Below are 25,299 nucleotides of genomic sequence, written 5' to 3'. Positions count from 1 at the left end.
TCTCTCTCTCTCTCTCTCTCTCTCTCTCTCTCTCTCTCTCTCTGCACTAAATGGCACTGCCGTGGTTGGATAGTGCAGATTAAGAGGCGGTATTATTGTAATTCGCCTTGATACCTACCTCACAAAACAGGCGAAATCTGAACGATAAAATTTTTCACATGCTTTCAGAAAATGGCTTACCCAAACAAAGTTACTGGGTTGATATTTTTCACGTTTTTAAGTTGATAGAAGCACTAGGGACCCAATAATAGGACTTAAACATAGAAAAAGTCTGATTTTCACACTATGACCCCTTTAACAACAATTACATCAAATAAAACTTTGTGTATTAATGACAATGTTGTTAAATGATCCTCGTTCACACAGATCCACGAAAATGACTATAAACGCTGCATGCCAGGCCAGTAGTTGGCGATATCACAATATCTGAAGTAATACACCGATAGCACAAATACATCTCGGACACGTCTATTAGATGTCTGCGTTTACATCTGCAAGACGTATTATTTAGATTGTTTGCTCATCTGCAATAAGTCTCTGAGACGTTTCCTAAAAGATGTCATATAGACATATTGAAGACGTCTACAAGACGTTTTTTGATTTAGAATGTATGTAAAGCAGCTCTTTCTAAGATGTTTTTACACACCAGATGTATTCCAGATCTCCAGATCTTTACCAGACATTTTACAGACGTACATGTGCTATCTGATGTCACCATTTTCACAAATTCACCTTTTTGTCATTTACATGAAGACGATAACAGTGTCGGCCTCAAAGTTTGCAATTGTCTTGTAAACAAACAGCCAAAACACATTTTCAATTTTTAGTTCATGTTGCTTGCAAATGCAAAATTATGACACTGAATGAGATTTCGCACTCCTAACCATCATCGAAATAAACACCAATTTAACACAACCCAACATGCCATGGTTCACTTCCTGTGAAATTCCCGCCATTTCTTTTCAATACAGTAGTTCATGATTTTTCCTGACTGATTCCCTGCTCGACAGCATCTCGACTGCAATATAAAACCCTACGTTTCTCGGGCAACTGCCCAAAAAAACGATATAAACAAAGAAAATTCACTGTTGTAAGAATATACAAAACGTACTACCGGATATTTATAGTTCTTTTCTTTTCTCTGCCATAAAGGAACAAAGCACCTCTCTACTGTTTGATTCTTTTATCGTCTCTCTTTTTGGCTCTCTGGCACTCTTTTCAACTTCAAACGCATCTAAAATCATTTGTCTCCAAATTCGAGACTTTGAGAAGAAATATAATACTGGGAGCAATTTGGTTGAGAGCCCATCAAAATACAGCCAGCTGCTTTGTTTCTTTCAAACTTCCATCGCTTGACACACGCGTGAACACACACTTGCATGTTGGCACTCGTACACACAGACGCACACACATTTCCAAGCAAGCGCACACAAACTCAGTCTCTGCCCCAAAGGTAGGCCCAGCTGGCAGAGATATGGGCTAGAAAGTGGGCACTAAAAGGTTTCAAGTCCTGAAGTGGCCTTAGGCTCTAGACATGGAGATTTTGTTTGTCGGCGTAGCACACACACTGAACGACTGCATCATTCAGATGTTACTTTCATGCGTACCTCCTTCAGGACGGATAATGCAATGATCCTAATGCTGTTTGTAGTTTTACAATTAATCTATTAAATGAGGCATGTTGTATATCAAAGATTAAAGTGACTGTGGGCTCTCGCATAAGATCACTTACTCACCTTGTCTGAGTTTGTTTTGGACTCACAAACACTGGGGATGCTAGGATACACATCAGACCAGCCTTTCGAAGTGCAGTTCCTTCTAATGATCCCTAAAACAAACACACATCGCTTGGTTAATAACTAATATATCAGAATGACTGATGGCAGACTGACAATGAACACTAGTATAACACTTACCTACCAAAACAAAGACAGCAGAAAACACACAGAGATATCCAGCCCTGTTGGCAAAATACTGCTTCATTTCTATTTAATTTCTCAGAAAAAAAGCTAATGGTTTCCACTGCAAGTACTATACCATCACAAACCATCAGCTGTTAACAATTACAAATTGTGCAATGCTTTTTTATGGCTTGCTTATTTATTTTTGCAGCATTTTATTTCACAGCATGAAATGTTTAGGACTAAAATGTTGAAATTTTATGCAACCCATGTGTTACATTGCAGTAACTGTGAGAAATAAACTGTGTGTACTGTAGAGCAGGGGCGTAGCCACGAGTGGGCCTGGATGGGCCTTGGCCCCCTCATTTACATGTCCGGCCCCCTCAAATTTCCAATTGCTTAAAATAAAATAAGATTGTTGATTTCTTAGTCTGATTAATAGATTGACCAATCAAAATGCTGTGCGGTAAAATGCGGCTATTTTCAAACTTGATTGGATTAGCTCATGTCACACGTTGTTATGCATAACTTATATAAACTTATTTATATACGAGTTGCCCCCTAGTTTTAAGATAGGACCCCCAAAACTAAAATTCTGTCTACGCCCCTGCTGTAGAGTTACAAGCTGCCCCATATTTTCACAAAAAAATTGTGATATGATCTGCAAAACCATACGTCACACTAATTTCAACCCAGCAGAGTTCATACAGTATATCATATAACACACAACATTCCAGAGGTCATAACAGATTTAAGCTTAGAAAACCAAAATCATTGTAAATCAGTTTGTAAATTAAGCAATTTATTTGACAAGATCCTAAACAGCCCTCTCTCAAATGTAGCTTTGAAAAGAGCGATTAATCCCAGTGAATCAGTTTACCAAAACCATCTGCTTTTTATATGTAGCTTTGAAAAGAGCAATTTATTCTAGTGAATCAATTCACCAAAACTGCTCTCTAACTTTGAAAAAGAGCGATTCAAATCCAGGAATTAGTTCACTTAAAATTGTCTGTTCTCTATTGTGGCGCTTAAAAAGTAGGATTTGTTCTAATGAATCAGTTCACTAAACGGTCTGCTCTCTAATATGTTGCTTTGAAAAGAGCCATTCGTTCCAGTAAATCAGTTTACCAAATCAGTCTGCTTTCTAATATATGTAGCTTTGAAAAGAGTGATTCATTCTAGTGAAACAGTTCATTCAAACCGGTCTGCTCTCAATTATGTAGCTTTGAAAAGAGCAATTAATTCTACTAAATTAGTTCACCAAAATAATAGGTAGCTTTGAAAAGAGTAATTCAAATCAGGGAATCAGTTCACTTAAAATTGTTTGTTCTTTAATAAGCCTATGTAGCTTTAAAAAGAGTGATTTGTTCTAGTGAATCAGTTCACCAAAACCGTCTGCTCTCTAATATGTTGCTTTCAAAAGAGCAATTCGTTCCACTAAATCAGTTCACCAAATCAGTCTGCTTTCTAATATGTAGCTTTAAAAGAGTTATTCATTTTAATGAATCAGTTCACCAAATCAGTCTGCTCTCTAACATGTAGCTTTGAAAAGAGCAATTAATTCCAGTCAATCGGTTCACTGAAACGGTCTGCTCTCTAATGTGAAGCTTTGAAAGGAGTGCTTTATTTTCGTGAATCAGTTCACCAAATCAATCTGCTCTCTAATATGTAACGTTGAAGAGAGCAATTCATTCCAGTGAATCAGTTCACTGAAACGGTCTGCTCTCTAATGTGAAGCTTTGAAAGGAGTGATTTATTTTAGTGAATCAGTTCACCAAATCAATCTGCTCTCTAATGTGTAACGTTGAAAAGAGCAATTAATTCCAGTGAATCGGTTCACTGAAACGGTCTGCTCTCTAATGTGAAGCTTTGAAAGAAGCGATTTATTTTAGTGAATCAGTTCACCAAATCAGTCTGCTCTCTAATATGTAACTTTAAAAAAGCTATTTATTTCAGTGAATCAGTTCACTGAAACGGTCAGCTCTCTAATTTGAAGCTTTGAAAGGAGTGATTTATTTTAGTGAATCAGTTCACCAAATCAGTCTGCTCTCTAATATGTAGCTTTAAAAAAGCTATTTATTTCAGTGAATCAGTTCACTGAAACGGTCAGCTCTCTAATGTGAAGCTTTGAAAGGAGTGATTTATTTTAGTGAATCAGTTCACCAAATCAGTCTGCTCTCTAATATGTAGCTTTAAAAAAGCGATTTATTTCAGTGAATCAGTTCACTAAAACGGTCTGCTCTCTAATTTGAAGCTTTGAAAGGAGCAATTTATTTTAGTGAATCAATTCACCAAATCAATCTGCTTTCTAATATTTAGCTTTGAAAAGAGAGATTCATTCTAGTGGATCAGTTCATTCAAACCAGTCTGCTCTAAATTATTTAGCTTTGAAAAGAACAATTCATTCTGAAGAATCAGTTCACTTAAAATACTCTGTTCTCTAATATGTAGCTTTGAAGAGTGCTTCGTTCCAGTGAATCTTTTTACCAAATCATTCTGCTCTCTAACATGTAGCTTTGAAAAGAGCAATTCATTCCATATAATCAATTCACTGAAACGGTCTGCTCTCTAATATGAAGCTTTGAAAGAAACGATTTATTTTAGTGAATCAGTTCACCAAATCAGTCTGCTCTCTAGTATGAAGCTTTGAAAGGAGCGATTTGTTTGAGTGAATCAGTTCACCAAATCAGTCTGCTTTCTAATATGTAACTTTGAAAAGAGTGATGCATTCTAGTGAATCAGTTCATTTAAACCGGTCTGCTCTCGATTATGTAGCTTTGAAAAGAGCAATTCACTCCAGTGAATCAGTTCACTGAAACGGTCTGCTCTCTAATATGAAGCTTTGAAAGAAGCTATTTATTTTAGTGAATCAGTTCACCAATCAGCCTGCTCTCTAGTATAAAGCTTTGAAAGGAGCGATTTCTTTGAGTGAATCAGTTCACCAAATCAGTCTGCTTTTTAATATGTAACTTTGAAAAGAGTGATGCATTCTAGTGAATCAGTTTATTTAAACCGGTCTGCTCTCGATTATGTAGCTTTGAAAAGAGCAATTCACTCCCGTGAATCAGTTCACTGAAACGGTCTGCTCTCTAATATAAAGCTTTGAAAGGAGCGATTTATTTGAGTGAATCAGTTCACCAAATCAGTCTGCTTTCTAATATGTAACTTTGAAAAGAGTGATGCATTCTAGTGAATCAGTTCATTTAAACCGGTCTGCTCTCGATTATGTAGCATTGAAAAGAGCAATTCACTCCAGTGAATCAGTTCACTGAAACGGTCTGCTCTCTATTGTGAATCGATTTAGAGCAATTTATTTTAGTGAATCAGTTCACCAAATCAGTCTGCTCTCTAATTGCTTTGAAAATATCGATTCATTCTAGGGAGTCAGTTCACAGAAATGCTCTGCTCTCTAATATGTAGTTTTCAAAAGAATTTTAATTTAGACACCACGAAAGTATAATAGCATTTTCGTTTGACCATTGCTTATATAATGAATATCACAGTTTCTCTTTGGTTGCTACAATTACTTTTATATTACACCACACTGTTCTCACTCATTATGTAAAGCCATATGGTTCCACTGATAAATTATAATAATAATAATTTTGTTCATGACTGATAGATTCATGCGAGGCTGAAAGGCTGTGACTTTGAGTGAAGTATAAATACAGTGCATTTGTGTTTCATGCATTAAAGTGTCTCTGTGCAGGCTTTCTAATACTCAGACTAACAAAACAGCAGCCACCTACACATAGCACTGCATCAACGGCCACCATTACACAAGAAAAAGAGAAACTAGCAGGCAAACTGAATGCACCTGAAATCACCATTAATAAAATAAAAAGGTGGTACATCTACAAAGTAAATGCATGACAAGATTTCAAATCAAGATAATGCATTTCCATGAACTCCCATTCTGAATAGCAAAAGTCTATAATTTTTTGGTTTTACTTACTAATTTGTTCTTATTCAAAAAACTTTAAGTGCTCACAGGAAAATATACCTATTTTACTTGGTGGGATTTTGCATGATGTGAATTGCACAAAAACGAATGATTGCACGAAAAGCATAAATAAAACCCCACCCCTAACCCTAATGGCACAGGGCGAAAGCAGATCATACAAAAGCGTACGAATGATTTTGTACAAATTCATATGAATTGGTCACCTTGTAAAATAGATTAAACCGTGTGGTGCACTTGATGTTTTCTTGATGTGCTCCTTCAGAGCCGAGCGGAAAGCAGAATAAATACATAACGTCTTTTTATGGGGCCGTATACGCAGCACAACTGCTTCACAGCACTTTCGTGAGAGAATGTAAACCTCCCCTGACATGTATCAACATGACGATTTATTTTTGTCTATGTCCACCGCGAAACAAATCCCCAAATACACACCCACACATGCTTACACACAGAAAATAGGATACACATGTGCACACACACACACACATAACAAAAGTGCTCGTCTGTACAAAAAGGTGATAACCCATCTCTGAAAAAATGGACCACCTAGACCACCCCATTCATGAAAGGTCCGCTAATTTACGTCATCATCCAAGCTCTTATATTAAATTCAATTGTGAGGATGTTAATCAAAAATGCATTTTTATAAGGCGTGTGTAAAATGCGGGACTTAAAAAAAGCTAAACCGAGCTTTATGCTGGAGGAGCAAACATGACAGACAGCTACTTTCCATTTCATGTGTGCAGCATCAGTCCCAAACCATCACATCTAACATGACATTAGCAGCAAAGACAGGGAAAAGCTACATGCGGTGCAATTTTTCTATCCTCCAGAGGACTGGGATGGAGAAGACAGGTGTGTTGTAGTAATATAAGCTTGGCTATAGAAGATTAGAGGGAGGTTAAACCTTTTAAAGCCCACGCTACCCTGAGGTACCTACTCCGATGTACGGCTATAATCGGAGGTGGGATAAATATATCCATTCCAGCTCTTACAATCCATTACCCCGTCAATCGATGGAAAATAACAGCATAAACACCGGGTCAAAAACAGTGCATTGCTATTTTAAGAGCTACTTTGCGAAAAAACAACTGATAATATTTCAGATAACAACTAATGGAGCTTATTCTGAGTGCGTACATTAGAAAGAGTGTTTGGAAATTTGTGCATTATAAAATTACAGGTCGGCATATTGAGAGATTCTGGGTCTCTGTAAATCTGTGGATTAGATTAGAAGACGGGGATCAGAAGGGATGAAAACAGGATAATTGTTGATTCAGAGTTGTATGTCTACTCCCACACTTTGGAGCCTGACAGACAGCTACTCTACAGGGAAGAAGGGGTGTGTGCCAGTCCTGCGCCCTCGGCTTGAGTCCACGGGTCAATGAGCACGTCCGAGCAGCAGGGAAAAACATGATGCAGTCACTCCAGCCTTTGGTTTTTTGCCCTACTCATTAATTGACTCACACTTACATTCACATGGACAGTCGAAATCAACAATACAATGTACAGTGGTGGGCTTTAAATTAGAAATAATCACGGTATATTATGGTCATTATTTGACTTATACATTAAGGTGGTAATGGTCTTTTGTTGTGGATGTAATATAATAGCTTTTTAGAAAACCATATATGTACTTGTGTATCACAGAAGCCAGGCTGTAATTTTCCTGCTACAAGATGTAAAGACTAAAAAAAAGAAAAATGCTCTTATTATTCTGCACAGTGCCATACAATGAATGAACAAATTAATGCCTTCAAAATAAAAAAGATGGACTTGGTTGGAGTTTGTTGGATCGATGTAAATTAATCTTTAAAGACCATTGAAAGTGCATGTGACACATGTGACGTGTTTTACTTATTCCTTTTTTTAAAGTTTTTTTTGTGATTTTCTTCTATAAATATATAAACATTCAAATATATCAAATGAAAGAACAGACCCTCTGCTTTCAAAAAACGGGGAAAAAAAACGTTTCATCCTATCTTCATTTGTTCTCTTTTTATATCCTCTTAAATATGGTTTCTTTTAAGCAAAAAGCTGAAATAATTACATTTTTGTAAAGGAATTTTGTTGGAAATAATATTCAGAACTATTATCAAAACATACATGGAGTTTTAACTGTTGTAAAATTAGTTTTTGCTTCAGTTTTTTATAGATTTGGTAAGATCACCATCTAGTGGATAAACGCAGAATTACAGATTACTGTGAAAACTCGTCATTGGCAGCCATCTCTTAATTGAGATGCCAAGCCGATGCCTGACCAGTGACCACCGGCGGAACCAGTTTAATTCACTTACCCGTTCATATACCCCGATAAATACTATATATATAGGAGTTTTTTTCCTAGGGGGCTTTTTCATCCCCTGGAGAGTCCGCCATCTTTGGCTTAACTTACTACTTTACGTTACATTATTACTACGCTCGCTTTTCTATGCTTTTCCTACGTGTATTAATGTAAAGCTGCATTGAAACAATTAACAATTGTGAAAAGCGCTATATAAATAAGATTGAATTGAATTGAATTAGTTGACGAGATAACTCGTCCATGGCAGGGAAAGAGTTAAATGATACATGACATTTTGCAAGTATTAAAGCAAATATTACCGTCTCTGGTAAACAGATTCTTAAGAGCAGTGGGACAGGAATTATCCACCACCTCTCCAACTTCTGCACTGTGCCAACATGAAATATTATCCCATGTTCCTCTGCAACCTGTAAGTAAAAATAGAAAAACACACGCTTAAAACTTTATAAATTATCCTAAAATATACTGAGATGCAAAACTGTCAAGAAGGTTACTGGGAAGACATTGCCAGTGCTAAGAGAAACTTGTACTAATGGAAGACAATGGGAAACTTTATACTGAAAGATAAGATACACATTGGTTTACAAATGATGGTTAGGGTCTTTACATGCCCATCAAATCAACTAGTGATGGATCTTGTGTGCCTAAACATGTTTTTACTAATACAGTAACTGATGCGATTATTATTCAAGTGCAAAAAATGGTTATGTATATACAGTACTGTGCAAAAGTCTTAAGTCACTGCCAGCTATGTTGTTTATAAACGAGTTTTAATGAGCATGCATATATATATGGGACTTCTATTACATATTGCAAATATGTGCATATGTGCCCTTTTACAAAGTGAGCAAGAGATTTAACATAAAGTTAACATTGACAGTCCTACGAACAACACAAATGTTATTCATCCACTCAGGTATACAAACAGAACAGCTGAAAATTGGTCACTGCTTCTTTTGAGGGATCACAGGAATCATAGACTGGCACACAGATGTGTTGTAAAGTTCAGGGCATGAATAGAAAAATGGTTGTTTGTGCAGTGGTCTGACGATGACATCACTCCACCATTCATCAATATCTTCAAAGGATCTCAGGAACGTCACGGCTAAAACAGGCCATGTAGTCCATTTTGTGCCTTTACGGCACATTTACTTCTGCACTGTTTACCGCGATCTATTAATGGAAATCCTATTGTAGGTCTATCAGTAAAGAAAGGGCCAACTTAAAATAGTAAAGTACATATTGGTAGTCACTTAGCAGATGCTATTATCCAAAGAGACTTCCCAAGCAAATGATAGTGCAGTCTATACATATTTTAACATGTGTGTTCCCTGAGGACTGAACCCCTGCTTTATCAATTAAGCTACATGAAAACTTTTCAAACATTTCACACTTTAGCTTTAAGCAACAGCTGTATCTGCTGGCAATCTGCTTTCAGTTAAGAGGAGAAATCTAAACCCTCCCAAAAAAAAAACACTTTACTCGCCAAGCATTGTTTAACACCCAATAAACATGATCTCTGATTGGTCGGTGATCGGCTCATTCTGCTCTTTTATGAAACATGACAACGTTAGCGATGTGAGACACATTGAGTAAACCATTCAACTCCAGGGGGGCTAATCAATCATTTAACTCATTCCTATGGTCAAGATTTGTGCGTATTGTTTACTTCCAAATAATTATCAATAATTGGAACATTTATTTCTCCATTGATGGAAAACACATTTCTGTCATCGTTTTGCGGGAAACTCAAGCAAAGCATCATGGTTTCCCACACACAGTCGTGTTATCGGATGTCAAGATTGTTCCAACATGAAGAACAATGCAAAACAAACAAACCAAGAAAGTGAACATTGTGCACTGATTAGACTTAAAGGAGATTGGCGTCTTTGTGTTTAGACCTAGTTGTTTAACAATTACATTCTCATAAATCAATATAAATCCTTGTAAGAAGACACAGGAGAAAGCCACAGGGGATGGGTGTCGCACACTTATTGACTGCAGGATGGAAACCAATGGCGATTAGCTAGGATCAGTACAAGAAGTCAAAGCTTAGGGGGGTTGGGGGGTTAAAGCTATTTCATGCATTCTGACTTATTAAAGGGGACATATCATGAAAATCTGACGTTTTTCATGTTTAAGTGCTATAATTGGGTCCCCAGTGCTTCTATCAAACTGGAAACTGTGAAAAAGTACAACTCAGTAACTTAGTTTTGGTAAACCATTCTCTGCAAGCATGTGAAAAAATAAGTCATTAAAATTTGGCTTTCTTGTGATGTCAAAAGGGGATAATAACACTCCTTACTCTGCACTATCCAACCACAACACTGCCTTTTAGTGCAGAGATCAACTCATTTGCATTTAAAAGGACACACCCAAAAAAGGCACATTTTTGCTCACACCTACAAAGTCGCAATTTTAACATGTTATAATAAATTATCTATATGATATTTTGAGCTAAAACTTCACATACGTACTGTGGGGACACCAAAGATTTATAATATCTTTGAACAGTCTTGTGAAATGTCTCCTTTAACACTGTTTAAGAGTTGGATTCCTTATGCTAAACAAAAGCAAACGTCAAAAAAGCAGTTGGATGTTTGACAAAAAGGTTTCTGTGCCGAATGCACTTAGCCAGGGTTCATACAAGTTTTCAACATGAAAGATTCATACGTAACAATCTTGCTTTTAAGGGCAATTTTAGTGCAGGAAGTACAGTGGAAGTCCTTATATGGGCACTTTAACTGGAATAGCGCACACATGCACCAACCAAGAGCTGACACGAAATCAACATCACCGAAAAAGTGTGTTGTTGTTTGTGAGGGAAATTTAAGCTTGTTCAGCTTCCCAAAGAACCCAGCCTTATGGAAACAATGGATATAGTTTGTTTATCCGGGGTAGCAGTGGAGTTGTGCGTGTTTGTTTGTTTAATGCATGATTTCGTTGAAATGGGGCGGTCCCAACCGGGTCAGTATTTTTGTTTTATAAGATAAGTAATTTATTAACTGTTTTTATTTATGTATACATATATGTACCTAGAAGTATATATTAGGACCTTAAAGGGACACTCCAATTTTTTCTAAATATGCTCATTTTCCAGCTCTCGTTTTGGAATCCATTCAGCTGATCTCTGGGTCTGGCGCTAGCACTTTTAGCATAGCTTAGCATAATTGTTTGAATCTGATTAGACCATTAGCATCGTGCTAAAAAATAACCGAGTTTCGATATTTTTCTTTTTAAAACTTGACTTTTCTATAGTTACATTGTTTTAAGACCGACGGAAAATAAAAAGTTGTGATTTTCTAGGCAGATATGACTAGGAACTATACTCTCATTCTGGAGTAATAATCAATGACTTTGCTGCCGTAACATGGATGCAGCAGGCGTAGTGATCTAAAGCACTGCCCGAAAATAGTCCCCTAGGTTACTTTCAATAGCAGGGGACTATTTTCAGGGCACTGCATAATATCATTGCGCCTGCTGCAGCCATGTTACAGCAGCTAAGTCTTTTTGGTTATTTTTTTAGCACGATGCTAATGGTCTAATTAGATTCAATGGATTATGCTAAGCTACGCTAAAAATGGTACCACCAGACCCGGAGATCAGCTGAATGGATTCCAAAATGGTAAAAATCTCATGTTTAACTCTAGAGGAGCTGGAAAATGAGCATTTTTTTAAAAGTGGAGTGTCCCTTTAAGGGGTACTGCCCCAAGGACAACTTGGGAGCCATCAAAGCAGTATAAATGGGGACATTAACTTATAAAGGACATACAATGTGGCTAAACCTCATTCAAATGTCTTACAATAAAAGACGTTAACAAATTGTGGTTAACAAATGTGCTGCATAAATAACACTGTATGTCATAAAAATGGTGTAGTTTCCATATTCAACATACACTACATTTGCATGTAGATAAAGATGGGCATTACACAGTAAACACACGCACTCATATGTTAATACACTACCTTCAGTCTTCAGAGGTGGCTCGTTTACCAGCATTAACAAACATTCCTGCCTGGCCATTTGCAGCTCATACAGAAAGTGACAGTTTGGATGCCTTCCATTGACCTTCAGAGAGAACAAACGAAAAAACAAATTCAGTCTCAATTTCAATGCGAATGCCACTTATTCCAGCTCAGAGTCAGCAGTGGTGACAATGGATGGCAAGTGTCTCAGTAACAGTATATTTGCCTACAAGCATCCATCAGCTTTGAGGATCAAAACAACCAACATTTTAACATCTAATATCAGTGCTTAATGCATTTATAAAATCAGGCTAGAATTGCTGTGAAGACGACAGTTTAGCTGATCAGACGTTTTTGTGCTGAACTGCTAACTTGGTTACAAAGGCTCCCTGGTAACAAGATCCAAAATGACAGATCAGCACGGTTGGACTCAAAGCCGGCATGATCAAAGAGCTGCCACAAATCGTCTTTAACTGTTTCAAAAGCTCTCAAGGGAAATTAACATGAAATCTTCAGTGCTGTCCATCATTCAGTGTTTGACCATACAGTGTTTTGGTATGTGAATGTAAAAAATTATATCAAACAGGCTCGAATTGAAAATATGTACAAGCTTTTTATTTCATGTGCTAAATAAACCAATGTGTTTATGTGTTTTTAAGTGTGTGAACCCTTATTCAGTTTGGCTTCGGGTTTTTCCAAATGAACCGCACACACACAAATCAGCCCCAAATCAGAGCAGGAAATAAGCTCACACCTAATGCCTGTCGTCACTCATCTATGTCAAGCTACATCTTTGATAAGTGAACCCACACAAGCTAAGGAAATCTTTCGCCCTTACACATCGTAGCTAGTATGTGATTGTATCAGGGATTAATCTGAATTATTACAGAGCAAATGCACACTGGCTGATATTAACCAAGACAGAAAGGAAAATTGCTTTGACATTTTCGCTCTTTTCTCACTAATTTTTTGGCCAGAACAGTTAAACAGACTACACAAACTGAAGGAGCTCAATTTAGTTTATTTTTAGAAACAATGGATCCTACTTAAACTGTCAGTGAGCTTCCTGAATTTCCTTTTCTTTCATGTAATCCAAACAGATTCTCTTTAATTTTGCACTAAATGTGGAAAAGTGAATCAATACATATGGAAAGCAGTCTGTCGCTTTGACACATCATAGCAGTGGTTCACCCTTCTGCTTCATCAGAATTGACATGTTTTTAAAAATGAATTATTCGGATAATGGAAAGAGACTTGAAAGGGGAGCATCTGGTCCAATTAACATGTAAAACAGCCCGACCTGACCACCATGGGTGCTTTCTAAAAATATAGCTTTGATAAAAGTCTAAATGTGTCCAAAATTAGATACTTATTTCAAATAAGCAAAGAGTGAATTTAGATGTTGGGTGTTTATTCCTTTTATTTATTTCTATTTTACACTAAGAGACAATCGTGCTTGTATTTTACCATCTTGTTTACAAAAAACATTGAACATTTTGTCTGATGTAAAGAGTCAAGTTTTAAATAGGAAAATATCAAAACTCTTTGGTTATTTTTTAGCATGATGCTAATGGTCTAATCAGATTCAATGAATTATGCTAAGATATGCTAAAAGTGGTAGCAGCTGAAGATCAGCTGAATGGATTCCAAAGCGGTAAAAATCAAATGTTTAAAGCAACACTAAAGAGTTTTTGCTCTTTGCTCCCCCTACAGGTTGGAAGCGGAATTGTCCATTTCCACTGTCGTAAATAATTTAGCCTACTGGCTCCGATTGAATTGTAGGTCTGCCGTAAAGCAAGTTTTTGTAGTTTTCACTCGAACTACAAGACTGCGACCCCGCGGTTGGAAACTTCTTTAGTGCGGTTTTGGCCGATAGAGGGCTGCAAAGCGAATGTGAAAGTGCCGTTCACCCTGTTTCGAGTGAATGAACGACTGAAACTTTTTTGGAAACGTTATTTTAAGGTAAAAAAACTCTTTAGTCTTGCTCTAAAATTATTTCAGAGATAGAACAACTTTTAACTGGACAAATTGTACTGTTGCTGCAACCTGAGCAGCCTCCTAGCTGCTACAAGCACACTCTGAAAGTGGAGGATAGGAAACACAGCCCCGCCCCTCCCCCTGCCTGCAGAAGAGTGTCTGATACCAGGCACTGTTGCGCTTTTCAACCACATGGGGGAGCTGTAAGTCATTTTTACATGGAAACTACATAGTGTTGCTTTAACTCTAGGGGACCTGGAAAATGAGCATATTTTCAAAAGAAGGTGGAGTGTCTCTTTAAGGGGTACTGCCCCAGTTACAGCTTGGGACCATTTTTTAAGCAGTATAAATGGGGAAATTAACTTATAAAAGACATACATGTGGCTACGAGATAATCCATAAATCCATCACAAACCTATTATTATTTTAAGGAGGTTTTGAATTAGACACGAAGATACCAAGTGACTGCTAGAGAAAAGCACTCATTCCCTTTTGCATCCCACAAAATACGGCTTGAATATGAACAAACTATGTTTCTTTAGCACACTATTGAAAATTTTTTTTGAAAAAGTTTGTTGGTCCAACTTAAAAAAGGTAAGTTACCTGGTTGGTGTCAACTAATATTTTTAAGTTGAATTAACTTAAAAGTCACTTAAAGGTCAACCAAGTACAGTAAAATTAATGTTTTTACAGTGTAACAACTATGAATCTCTTCTGTGGTTTGGAAATCTGTTTTTGTACCGCAGCTACATTCAGAATTGTGGTGGTCTTCACTGAACTGTAGTGGGTTGAAATCTCACAAATATCATCATTTGATTATTTGAGAAAGTTTGGTTTCATGTTTATGTTGTTATTAGATGAAGCTGTTTCATTTCTCACGCTACAAAATGAGCATTACTAAAAATTGCTTGTTTTTAAAGGAGTCCTATTACGCTTTTTATTTTGTTGCTGTTTTAGCATAAAAAAAGGTCTGCAAAATAACAAAGCTAAAAGTCAAATCCAAAGAAAGTCAATTCTCTTTAAGAGAAAGCACTTTTTAAGTACTACAACTGCTAATAGACATTTTAAATGTTTTTCTCTTTATTTATATCAATAAAAATAAAGCAATGATGAAACTTTGTTCCCATATACACTATATTTTAAAGTGGGTAATTTGTACGACCACATTCATATGTTTTTGTATGACTTGCTTTCGCCCATGATGTTGGGGTTAGGGGTGGGGTTTCATTATTGTTTTTTTTTCGATAACCATATGTTTTCCTAACATTCAAATTCGTCAACTCGTAAAATGTGAACCCATTCCCAGTGGATCAGGCTACGCATGACTCATATTACGTAATACAAATGGATTTTTGGCTTTTAAACTTGATAACAGCAGAAACTGATCTCCTGGATGGTTGTTTTTCGCAGTGATATGAATGCACAAAAGGTAGATTTTAGAAATATGTCTTTTAAACCTAAACCACTGACATAATATACTGTACAATACTGCATCATTGATCTTTAGCATGAAAAACTGCCTGACATTAAATGTTTTTGTTTGAAATTGTTTATGGATTGAATTGTAATAGAGCACAACCAAACCCAACTTCCTGGGCTTTGATGGGATCTCTGTGTAATATGTCTTCAGTATCTAAGGAAACCTCTTGATCCACAGCTTAAAAACCTAGTTACAGGGAAGATGTTGGATGAGCCACAATAAAAATCCAGATGGAGCTTGAACTACAAATCACTCTACAGGAAATAAAAGGCGCATCATATATTATATGAATCGTAAATATATTATGGCTGTGCATTAAACGATTACTGTACATCTAAGCACAAACATCAAAGGTGACGCAGTCATCTGTATGGTAATCCAAAATAAAAGGCACACTGATGTAAATTGTAAAAATCTGTAGTATTTAGTTAGATTGTGATGTATCCGTTTCTTTGGGGGATACAGACATATGGACATATGGAGTGTTGCACTTTAATTAAGGTCATAAAGAAATACTTTGCAAGTAACTGATTAATAGATCCTTAAGCTTTTGGTTATTTCAAACAAAATTAACAATACAGCTTGAAGACAATGCAAATTTTTTTGATGCACACTTATTTTATTTATGTTGTATTGCACCCTTTCCAAGCATGCAACATTAAAGCTATTTAATTTACTGTATGCTTGACATTATACTTTGTAATATATTACAGTAAACATATCGATTCATTAAAGGAAATCTAAAATGTATTAGGTAGTTATTTATTTTGAATAATATTAGGGTATTTGATCTGTCAGTAAATTTTCATGTATAGCATAAACTTCACTTTCACATGAGAAAGCATTTCTTATAGCGCATAATGAACTTTTACTTTGAAAATGATGTGAAAAATGTTAGTAATTGCATAATTTCAGCTAGGTCAAAAACACATCATGAATATCGTTTGTCCGCATGCAAGCCATTAACCGTTCCTGCCCTGTTGGACCTTTCTTAAGACCCCTTTGGGCAAAACACCTGAATCCTCACAGGACATCGGTCTAGAATAGCCCTGACCCAGTTCTGCCTATCCCTTTAAAACTGTGTAATAAGCAATATCCTTATACATCATATATGAGAGAAGGCTACACAAGCCCATGTGACAATTTAAACCCTAGAAGAGTTCAGCGAATGTACACTATTCACAAAAAGTTTCACAGATTTAATGCAAAGCGAATGGCTGTATTGTTTTTTAATTTCAGTATAGCCTGCAATGATTTGCTGTAATTCTTGCTATATGCAAATAATATAGGTCACCTCATAATACACATGAAATCTGAAATTCTCACACGTTTGTCTTTTGTTGGTAAGTAAATTAACACCACTCAGGAAAATAGCTCACTGTCCACCCTGCTGATGTTTAAGACAACATGGTCCTCTAGCAGAACATGTTCCCATCCTATATGGGGTAAGTTGTCACAGCAGCATCCTCATTTTTAATATGTGCTCTCTAAAAAATGCAAGGTTGTTTCAATTTGTTTTGTCAAACATGGACAATCCCAACTGCTAGATTAAATTAACCTGAAATAATTATAGGTTAATTGTAATTTAACGGTTGGGTTTGTTCATATTTGACCAAACCATGAGCTGAAACAAACAGCTGTTTTTTTAAGTTATTGCGGGCAAAATTACAACATAAAAACATCATAAAGCAGTAAAAACCGTAAACACGTAATGCAATGATTTAAAAAAAATTAATTCCCATGAAACAGCTTTAAAATGCCATTCTCACGTTGTAAATATAGTGTGAATTCAGGTAAATTTGGACATTTTTTGACAGTCATCTCAATGTCAGAAAGTGTCCCAGTTTACATCCACTCTACTTTCATTACCGAAATATATAGCCCTATAGTGACAACTTTTGTAACAATATAATGACAACTTTTGTAACAACAAAACCGTTCTTCACGAAATACATCTGAAACCCGCGCACCTGAGGCTCTCGTGCGGTAAAGAACTTACCGAGCGCGTGTTCCAAACTAATAAAAGTAGAAGTAAACCGTTGGCGAGATTCATCTTCATTTCTTGCTGTTTCTTCAATGCAAATATTAAACACTCCAGCAAAACTCATCCAGATAATCATGAATAAAATAACACGTGCGTCAATTCCAGCCAGCCTTCGATATGAAGAGAACTTGTGAAAACGCAACCTGTGCCAAAGATGTCCGGTTACGAGCGCGCGAAATCAAAGGGCGCGCTTGATGCGCGATCAGAGAGAGGAACAGTGCGTGTGTCTGTCAGCTTTAGAGGAGGCTGGTAATTCAGAAGAGTCTATTACTCCTCCTCTATTGCTCATCTGAGATGCGCAACTGGCATTGCGCCTTTGGACCGCGATTTAGCCTGGAATCTGAACAGAATTGGCATTCAAACAGTTGAGGTATTTTTATGCTTTTAGGTCACTAATTGAGGGCGAGTTTGCATGGCAAAATGTTGTTGTAGATTGTAAACAAAAGACTTGCACCCCAACGTGTAACACTTATGTAAATATGCTGTAAACAGAAAATATTGCACTTTAGTAATACAACCCCTACTAAAATTAAACGTGCACGGTTTTACTACAGAAAAAAAACTATGGTTACTTTAGTAAACCACCATGGTTACCACAAAATAACCAAGGTTTTGAAAATGCTTATTTTGCTTATTTATATATGGGTCATTCTACAGAAAAGGTGGAATTCGGGTGATGGAAATTTGCGTAAGTGAACTTCTTTCAACATACCCAAAACTTCTTTAATAGCATTAATTAACTTGTCAAATCTATGAATCCGCAAAACTTAATCTATTTTTACATTTTTAATACATTTTAATAAAGAATCCATTAGTCATTTATTTGTCATTGGTGTTACCTGGGATTTAAACAACATTAATGTTGATACTAAATATTTTTTCTTATTACAGTTTGTGTATTTAGTAAAAGGTTGAGTAGATGAATGATAACAGCAAGAAAAATAATTGATTATTAATATTTGTTTAATTAAATTCTTCATCCCAGCATTGTATGAAATTATTTGATTCTCAGTTTGACTTTTTTCTTTAAAACCAACAAAAACAAAAATATTCAGCCAAAAAGGCTTTGATGCAAAGACTGAAATATCAACAATGTCTTACATCCCATATCAACAACAAAATATTACTAGAAAGTACAAGAAAATACATTCATAACACGAAAACTTGGTTTAACACCAATGACACAATGTAACACCAATGACAAAATTAGAATATAATAATAGATAATACATTTGATAAAACTTGTAAACTTTCATAAAATTTTCCATCTTGTGTTGTTTTTATGCTTTTATGTTGGTCAGTTAAAGGAATAGTGCTTAGGAAGTACTCATTAGAGAAGTAACACTAATGACGGTAACGCCAATGACAATTTACAGAAAAAAAACTAACATTTTAACAAAATGGCTGCCATTAGCCATGTGCCATTTCATCAGAGATGTAACAATCACATACTTATTCAGTATAATGTATTTTATGTAAAGATCTTAACACTCCCAGCTTTAAAAAAAGAGTAACACTAATGACATCCAAAAAGTCTTATCTCAAAATTCTTAGATATATCATGATATTTTAGACAAATAAGGTAAGACATCTCAAAAACCTTTTGCCTTCCTCCACTGCACTTCTTCCACTGACCTCTTGCCCCAAGAAAACCTTCAAAGAGCTGATGCATTGTTTCAAAATAAAGGTGCTTTGGGTAGGGTAACACCAATGACATAAATGTGGGGAACAATATTTATTTGATATTATTCATATTAATAGTGTATTTTTACCATTTTAGTGTTGTAGTCAATCATACAGGGTTAAATGTAAATGTAAATTAGATTTGTTTTATAAAAAACATGGTTTTAAATAATAAGTACACAGTTCAACAAGTACAGGGCAATTGCCAGGACCAGACATTTAAAAAAAGTAAAAAAAAAGGAAAAAAAAGAATATTAAATAAATAAACTCTCTCATAATTTTATGAGTCTATATTTATTAAATATATATCATTATGGGATTATTGGGTCAAATTAAATGATTAAGGGGTCTGCAAAAGTAAGGGACAAGGATTTCTACCTTTTTTGTAGAATGACCCACATGCATATTTCTGATGGAAGGAAAAAATTTGCCCTTTTGAAGAGGAAGCTTGTGGTGCATCTTAATATACTCAAGTGACAAACTTTATCGTGTACATTCTCAGATCATATTTGATGAAACATACACATATATATATACACCTAAACATTATCAAATTTCAAATATTTGGGTGACTGATGTTGTCATGTGAAACTTAGCACTAACAATTCTAAACAACAGCTAAATCTGTATGTGAAAGTCCAGCCCACAGAAAGAGATTTAAGATATGTTTAGTCTTAATGTGTAATGGGTCATTTGAGCTATAAAAAACAACATAGATCACTGCATTCTCAGCACTGAGGTACGATACCAAGAACACAATTATCAAGATTGTTCTTGGTCAGGTAATGTGACTTTAGACAAAGTCATGTGAGGGTGATACAGACAGAGTTGGGAAATATGTAAAGCTAAGGTTTCTGGGGAGGTCAAGGTGCCACGGGAACATTCGGCCACTCACACTTTAATAAGTCCTTACTGTTTTTCACTGCAGAAGTTATTTCAGTCTCTCAGCTGATGGGAGAGAATAAACACACAGGGAAATGCTAAACACTGGTTATTACAGTCACCAAGGTCATGCATTCCCATGGAATCAATGCACATACTCATTGAAAATTTATAGCCTGAATGCAATGACGTCACTTTGGATTAAAGTGTCTTCCCAGCACACAAAAGTAATGTGCGTGTACTAAAGGGATAGTTCACCAAAAAATTAACATTTTGTCAATAGTTATCCAATCTCATGTTGTTACAAACCTGCATTCATTTCCTTGTTCTGATGAACACAAACGAAAATATTTTGAGGAATGTGTGTAACCAAACAGTTCGTGAACCCGATTCACTTCCATAGTAGGAAAAAGGAATACTATAGAAGTGAATGGGGCTCACAAATGGTTTAAAAACATTCCTCAAAATATCTTCCTTTGTGTTCATCAAAACAAAGACATTTATACAGGTTTGTAACAATTATGAGAGTGAGTAAATGATGACAGAATTTTAGGTTTTGGGTGAACTGTCCCTTTAAGATGTTCTTGGATTTTGTTGCTAAAAATCAACATTTTAGAATGGTCAACTGCAATTTTAAGAATAAAACAGAAAATGATCAGCAGAATAGAGGATAAACTTTGAGATGACGTAAAATAGAGGAATGTACTTATTAACAACTTATTCTGGAAATGCATGCAAGGATTTGACATGAAAGTGACCTCTTCCAGTTGTCCTGCAGGGCCAGTATGACACATTACAAATGATCCTATCATATAAAGCTTTGCATTAATCCACCACAAATGTGACCTTTCAGAAAGCATCTCATACAAATGCAAAAATCTGATGCTAGCCAAATTAATAATTAGATGAGATGGGGTGGCAGTGGCTCAGTGGTTCATGTAGGTTGTCTACAAACCGGAAGGTTGATGGTTCATTCACGGCTCCACCTGACCAAGTGTCAAGCTGGATGGCACCTTGTGTGGCTGACACCGTAATTCAATTTACTCAATGTTTTAAGGTAAGTGGTTGCCATAAATGTTTTTAAGGTACATTTAAACAAAAGTTTTTTTTGGTTTTTTATGTGTCTAAACGTAGCTTAAATAAATTGATTGCGACCACTTACCTTAAAAAATTGAGTAAATTGAATGAATCTTTTTTTTCAGTGTAAAACAACTCAATGAAGTGCGAAATTCAAAATTTTGTAGGGGTGCACCGACTAATGTCGATATACACTAATAATACGTGGCCGATAACTGTTGAATCGCACAGCCATTATTATTCACAGCTATTTCATGTACTATGGCTTTTGATCAGTAAGTCCTTATCGATCTGAAATCGCTGTTAGTTTGACTCGTTTATAACATGCATTTGAAAAAGCAACACTCGTCAAACATAATCATTATACATATTCTTTATTATCATGAAAATACCTGAAAAGGTTTGAGGAACAGCAACATAAATATATAAATATAGCCATTTACTTGATCTGCGTGTCATAGCTGCGTGTGTATGTTTCTTCGTCTGCAGCGCATATTGCGTTTCTGCACGAGAGCGCCCTCTGGCTCTTGGATGTAGCAGCATTTCACCGTAATTCATTGAAAAGCATTGCAAGCATCATCAGCCGACAATCAGTGCACCCCTAAATATTTTTAAAACAGCTTAAAAAAGCAATACAGAAAAGTTGTTTTAGTGTGTGAAGTAAACTGTGCAGGCTTTTAAATGATTTTGAAAAGGACAAGGACATCACTGTTATAAATCCAGTCCATCTGCACTGTAGATATTTTATAAAGCCTGACATCATAATTTATAAATGTTGTTCTTAATATGCTTTTATATTTATTCACCCACTCCTGCATTTGATGCAAAATTTCCCAAAAAATGCACTATGTGAGAGCTGTATACAGTATAATAAAATGAAATGGAACCAAGATTTCTCCTTATGTTGAGATTCAAAACTAAACCAGCAATGCAGGTGTATCAAGTGGCCACAGATAGCGGATGGATACAAGACCTGTCATTTTGAAAAGGATCAGATCTAGAAGAAATCTGAAATCTCTGTGTGTATCTGAATACTCTCTATATATCAATGTATATGATTATTTAGGCATGAGGTGGGCTAGGAAAATAAAGAGTCTGTGTCTAGTTGCTTAGTCACTTATGAATATGGACAAGGGTGTCTCAAAGTAAGAATACACTGTGTATTTCAATATAATTATTAACTTTCTATACTCAAAAGTGCAAAACTAAGGGCAAATGAGAAATTGTACACTTGTACAGTATGGGACCCTGTCTGTGAAATGTAATTTCAATCTTTGACATTTGTCAACATTAAAAATAGCAAAGTTATATTTCCAGGGGTGTAAACTGTTCTTGTAAAATCTCTGACTTAGGTTTTAAAATCAGCTATGTCATCCGAGGAGGTTCCAGAAAACAGAACCAAACTTCTGTTTGGCCACATCAACTAGGTAGTTAATTAATGAATCTCTTAAAAGGTTTATAAAATAAAAAATAGCCTTTGCATTTTAAAATATCCCTTCTGTAGTGCTGTTTACACATGGAACAGAATTATTCTGTGTTATCTGTCCATTCTCGTTCTCTTGGAAATTCTTTCCTTCAACAAGGACGTATTACAGACTTTGCCAGAATAACATAAATAAAGAAAAACATTTTTGGAGAAGTGTTTAGATTTTTCAATATTTTATTGTGAGAGTAAAGAGGAATAAAATGTAAGCATGCTCAGATCCAAATAGATTTGCCAATACAAACCCTTACAGAACACTGTGAACATTTGAGTTTCGGCTCACGTAAGGGCTGCGTGTTTGGTGAAAGAAGCTGAATACTATTCATGTCAGTGAAAATATCAAATCTGAGTGCAGATCTCTGACACAGCATCCCAGAGAGGCTTCATATCCCCCCTCCACTTAGCCTATACATCCTGTTATGACATACTTTTGTAAATACCGTAATTCAAATTGTTCTGTTCGTGATGGGTAATGAAATGTTAGTGTTTGACAGCTGTCCCTTACTGTGAAATCAGACAGAGAATAGTGAGAAAACCCAAGGACAGTGACAGTAAGAGAATATACTTCATTAACTTGCTGTCTGCGTCCACTTGGAACTGAAATTATGGTCTGTTATGTATTTTGTTCTTTGTTTGGAGGTTTTCTATTTATAAATGGAGTTTAGACAAGTCTGTGAAGTGCACTCAGACAACTGTTGTTTATTTTGCCTCCCATTGTGTCAGGCGTTCATTGGTGGCGCTCTATATGCGTTACTTTAGCGCCATCTGCTGGACTTTAATCACATTGTAGGTGTGTAAGGATAACGCCTGTTGGATTTTGACAAAAATTGTTTATAAAAAAAATGTTTATCTTGTTGTGTACACAGCAATAGCAAGTTTTGCTTATTTGTGCCGATGTTTTAGTAGAGCTGTGGTTTTAATTGCCAGAAAAATTTTTCACATGTCGTGCCATATTTCAAACATTATTTATCACAAATTAATAAAAAAATATATGTATATGAATTAAATGTTACTTGAACTAATAAACTAAATGCACAGATTAAGCATGTATATGCATTTTGTACTTTATTTTGCGTAATTTCTACCTGTCCCATGGTTTAGCTGTCATTACCAACACGCTCTACATAAAGGGACTTTCCCACTGTTTTTTCATCAAAAGTTTATTCGGTAGCTAGCCATGGTAATCTAATGACATAGTGGAGCACATGGATTTCAAGCTGCAAGACTGATGCCTTAATGTCCAGAAAAGTAAGTAAATCTACTCTTTATTCTTTGTGTTGGGCATGTACACTTATTATGCGTCATTACCATATGTGTTGTATTTCTGTATTTTTAAACATTTTTGAAATATTTTTATCACTTTAATAGTTACAATGGTGTACATACATGTAGAAAAAGCATAGCTACACTTGCTTAGTCATCATCTTAGCTAGTAGGGCTAGTTTTTTGACAAAAATGTCATTACCAGCACAGTCATTACCAGCACAAAACATAATTTTGTTAATAAATTATGTATAAATAACAAATGCATCCTACAATTATACATTTATGACAATGTTGGACAGTCTAAATAATCACTATTAAAAAGTTTTGATCTATTGCATTCACTTAAATAAGCTTATATTCCAAGTCAGGGTAGATTGATGAATCAGAAATGTAGATACGTAAATGACTATAATTCATCTTGCAAATAAAAATCTCATTAAGTTTAAGATAAATTCGATTCCACGTGAAACCACAAAATGTTTTTAAAAGCACTGATTTATCATTTAAGTTTTATTTTTTACATATATTCGATGATGTGATGGTAAAGACACATTTACATGACAAAATGGCAAAAAAAATCATATTATCCCTTATGGTCTCAACCAAGCTCATAGTGTCACTCCTGACTTAAGGACTAATAATTTGCTGTATACCAATTAGTCAAATTTGTAATTTTAATTTTCAAAATTGCAGCAACCCAATTTTGCCCTTAAAGGTGCAGTGTGTAATTTTTAGAAGGATCTCTTGACAGAAATGCAAAATAATATACAAAACTATATTATCAGGGGTGTGTAAAGACCTTTTTTATAATGAACCCTTATGTTTTTATTACCTAAGAATGAGACTTTTTATCTACATACCGAGGGTCCCCTTACATGGAAATCGCCATTTTGTGCCGCCATGTTTCTATAGAAGCCCTTAACGGACAATTTTTTTATGAAGCTGTCTCCGACGATTACATGTTTGTCTGGAGGTGGCTACTGTAGCTTCTCTATACGTTTTAAAAGCGATGGGTGAGCAATTAACTGACCCATTGGTGGCAATTTGCAACCTCACCACTAGATGCCACTAAAATTTACACAATGCACCTTTAATCTGAGAAATACCCATATATATGTAGAGAGAGAGAGAGAGAGAGAGTAAGAGAGAGAGAGATTTTATATTATAAATAAAAAATATACCTAATTAAAAAAATTCTTAAATTTAAACATGTATGTGTATTTATATATACATAATACACACACAAACTTTGCATATATGGAAACACAAAC

The 25,299-nt window shown here is 35.6% G+C and overlaps 1 protein-coding gene across 1 annotated transcript in view; it reads right to left on the bottom strand.

Annotated features, from left to right (window-relative positions):
- vipr2 (vasoactive intestinal peptide receptor 2) overlaps positions 1–17,882 on the bottom strand; it is a 37,281-nt gene extending 19,399 nt beyond the window's left edge. The window contains exons 1-4 of the mRNA XM_055182417.2: positions 17,593–17,882; positions 12,137–12,239; positions 8,470–8,577; positions 1,737–1,828 (exon numbers count right to left, since the gene is read on the bottom strand). Of these exons, the coding sequence (XP_055038392.1) occupies positions 1,737–1,828; positions 8,470–8,577; positions 12,137–12,239; positions 17,593–17,652 (363 nt within the window). The 5' untranslated portion in view covers positions 17,653–17,882. The remainder of the gene's footprint in view (positions 1–1,736; positions 1,829–8,469; positions 8,578–12,136; positions 12,240–17,592) is intronic.
- Positions 17,883–25,299: the final 7,417 nt, after the last annotated feature.

This window comes from Misgurnus anguillicaudatus, chromosome 25, assembly GCF_027580225.2.
Source record: "Misgurnus anguillicaudatus chromosome 25, ASM2758022v2, whole genome shotgun sequence".
Lineage (NCBI taxonomy): Eukaryota > Metazoa > Chordata > Actinopteri > Cypriniformes > Cobitidae > Misgurnus > Misgurnus anguillicaudatus.
Note: the sequence above shows the minus strand (reverse complement) of the source record. Positions and strands in the feature narration are given on the sequence as shown.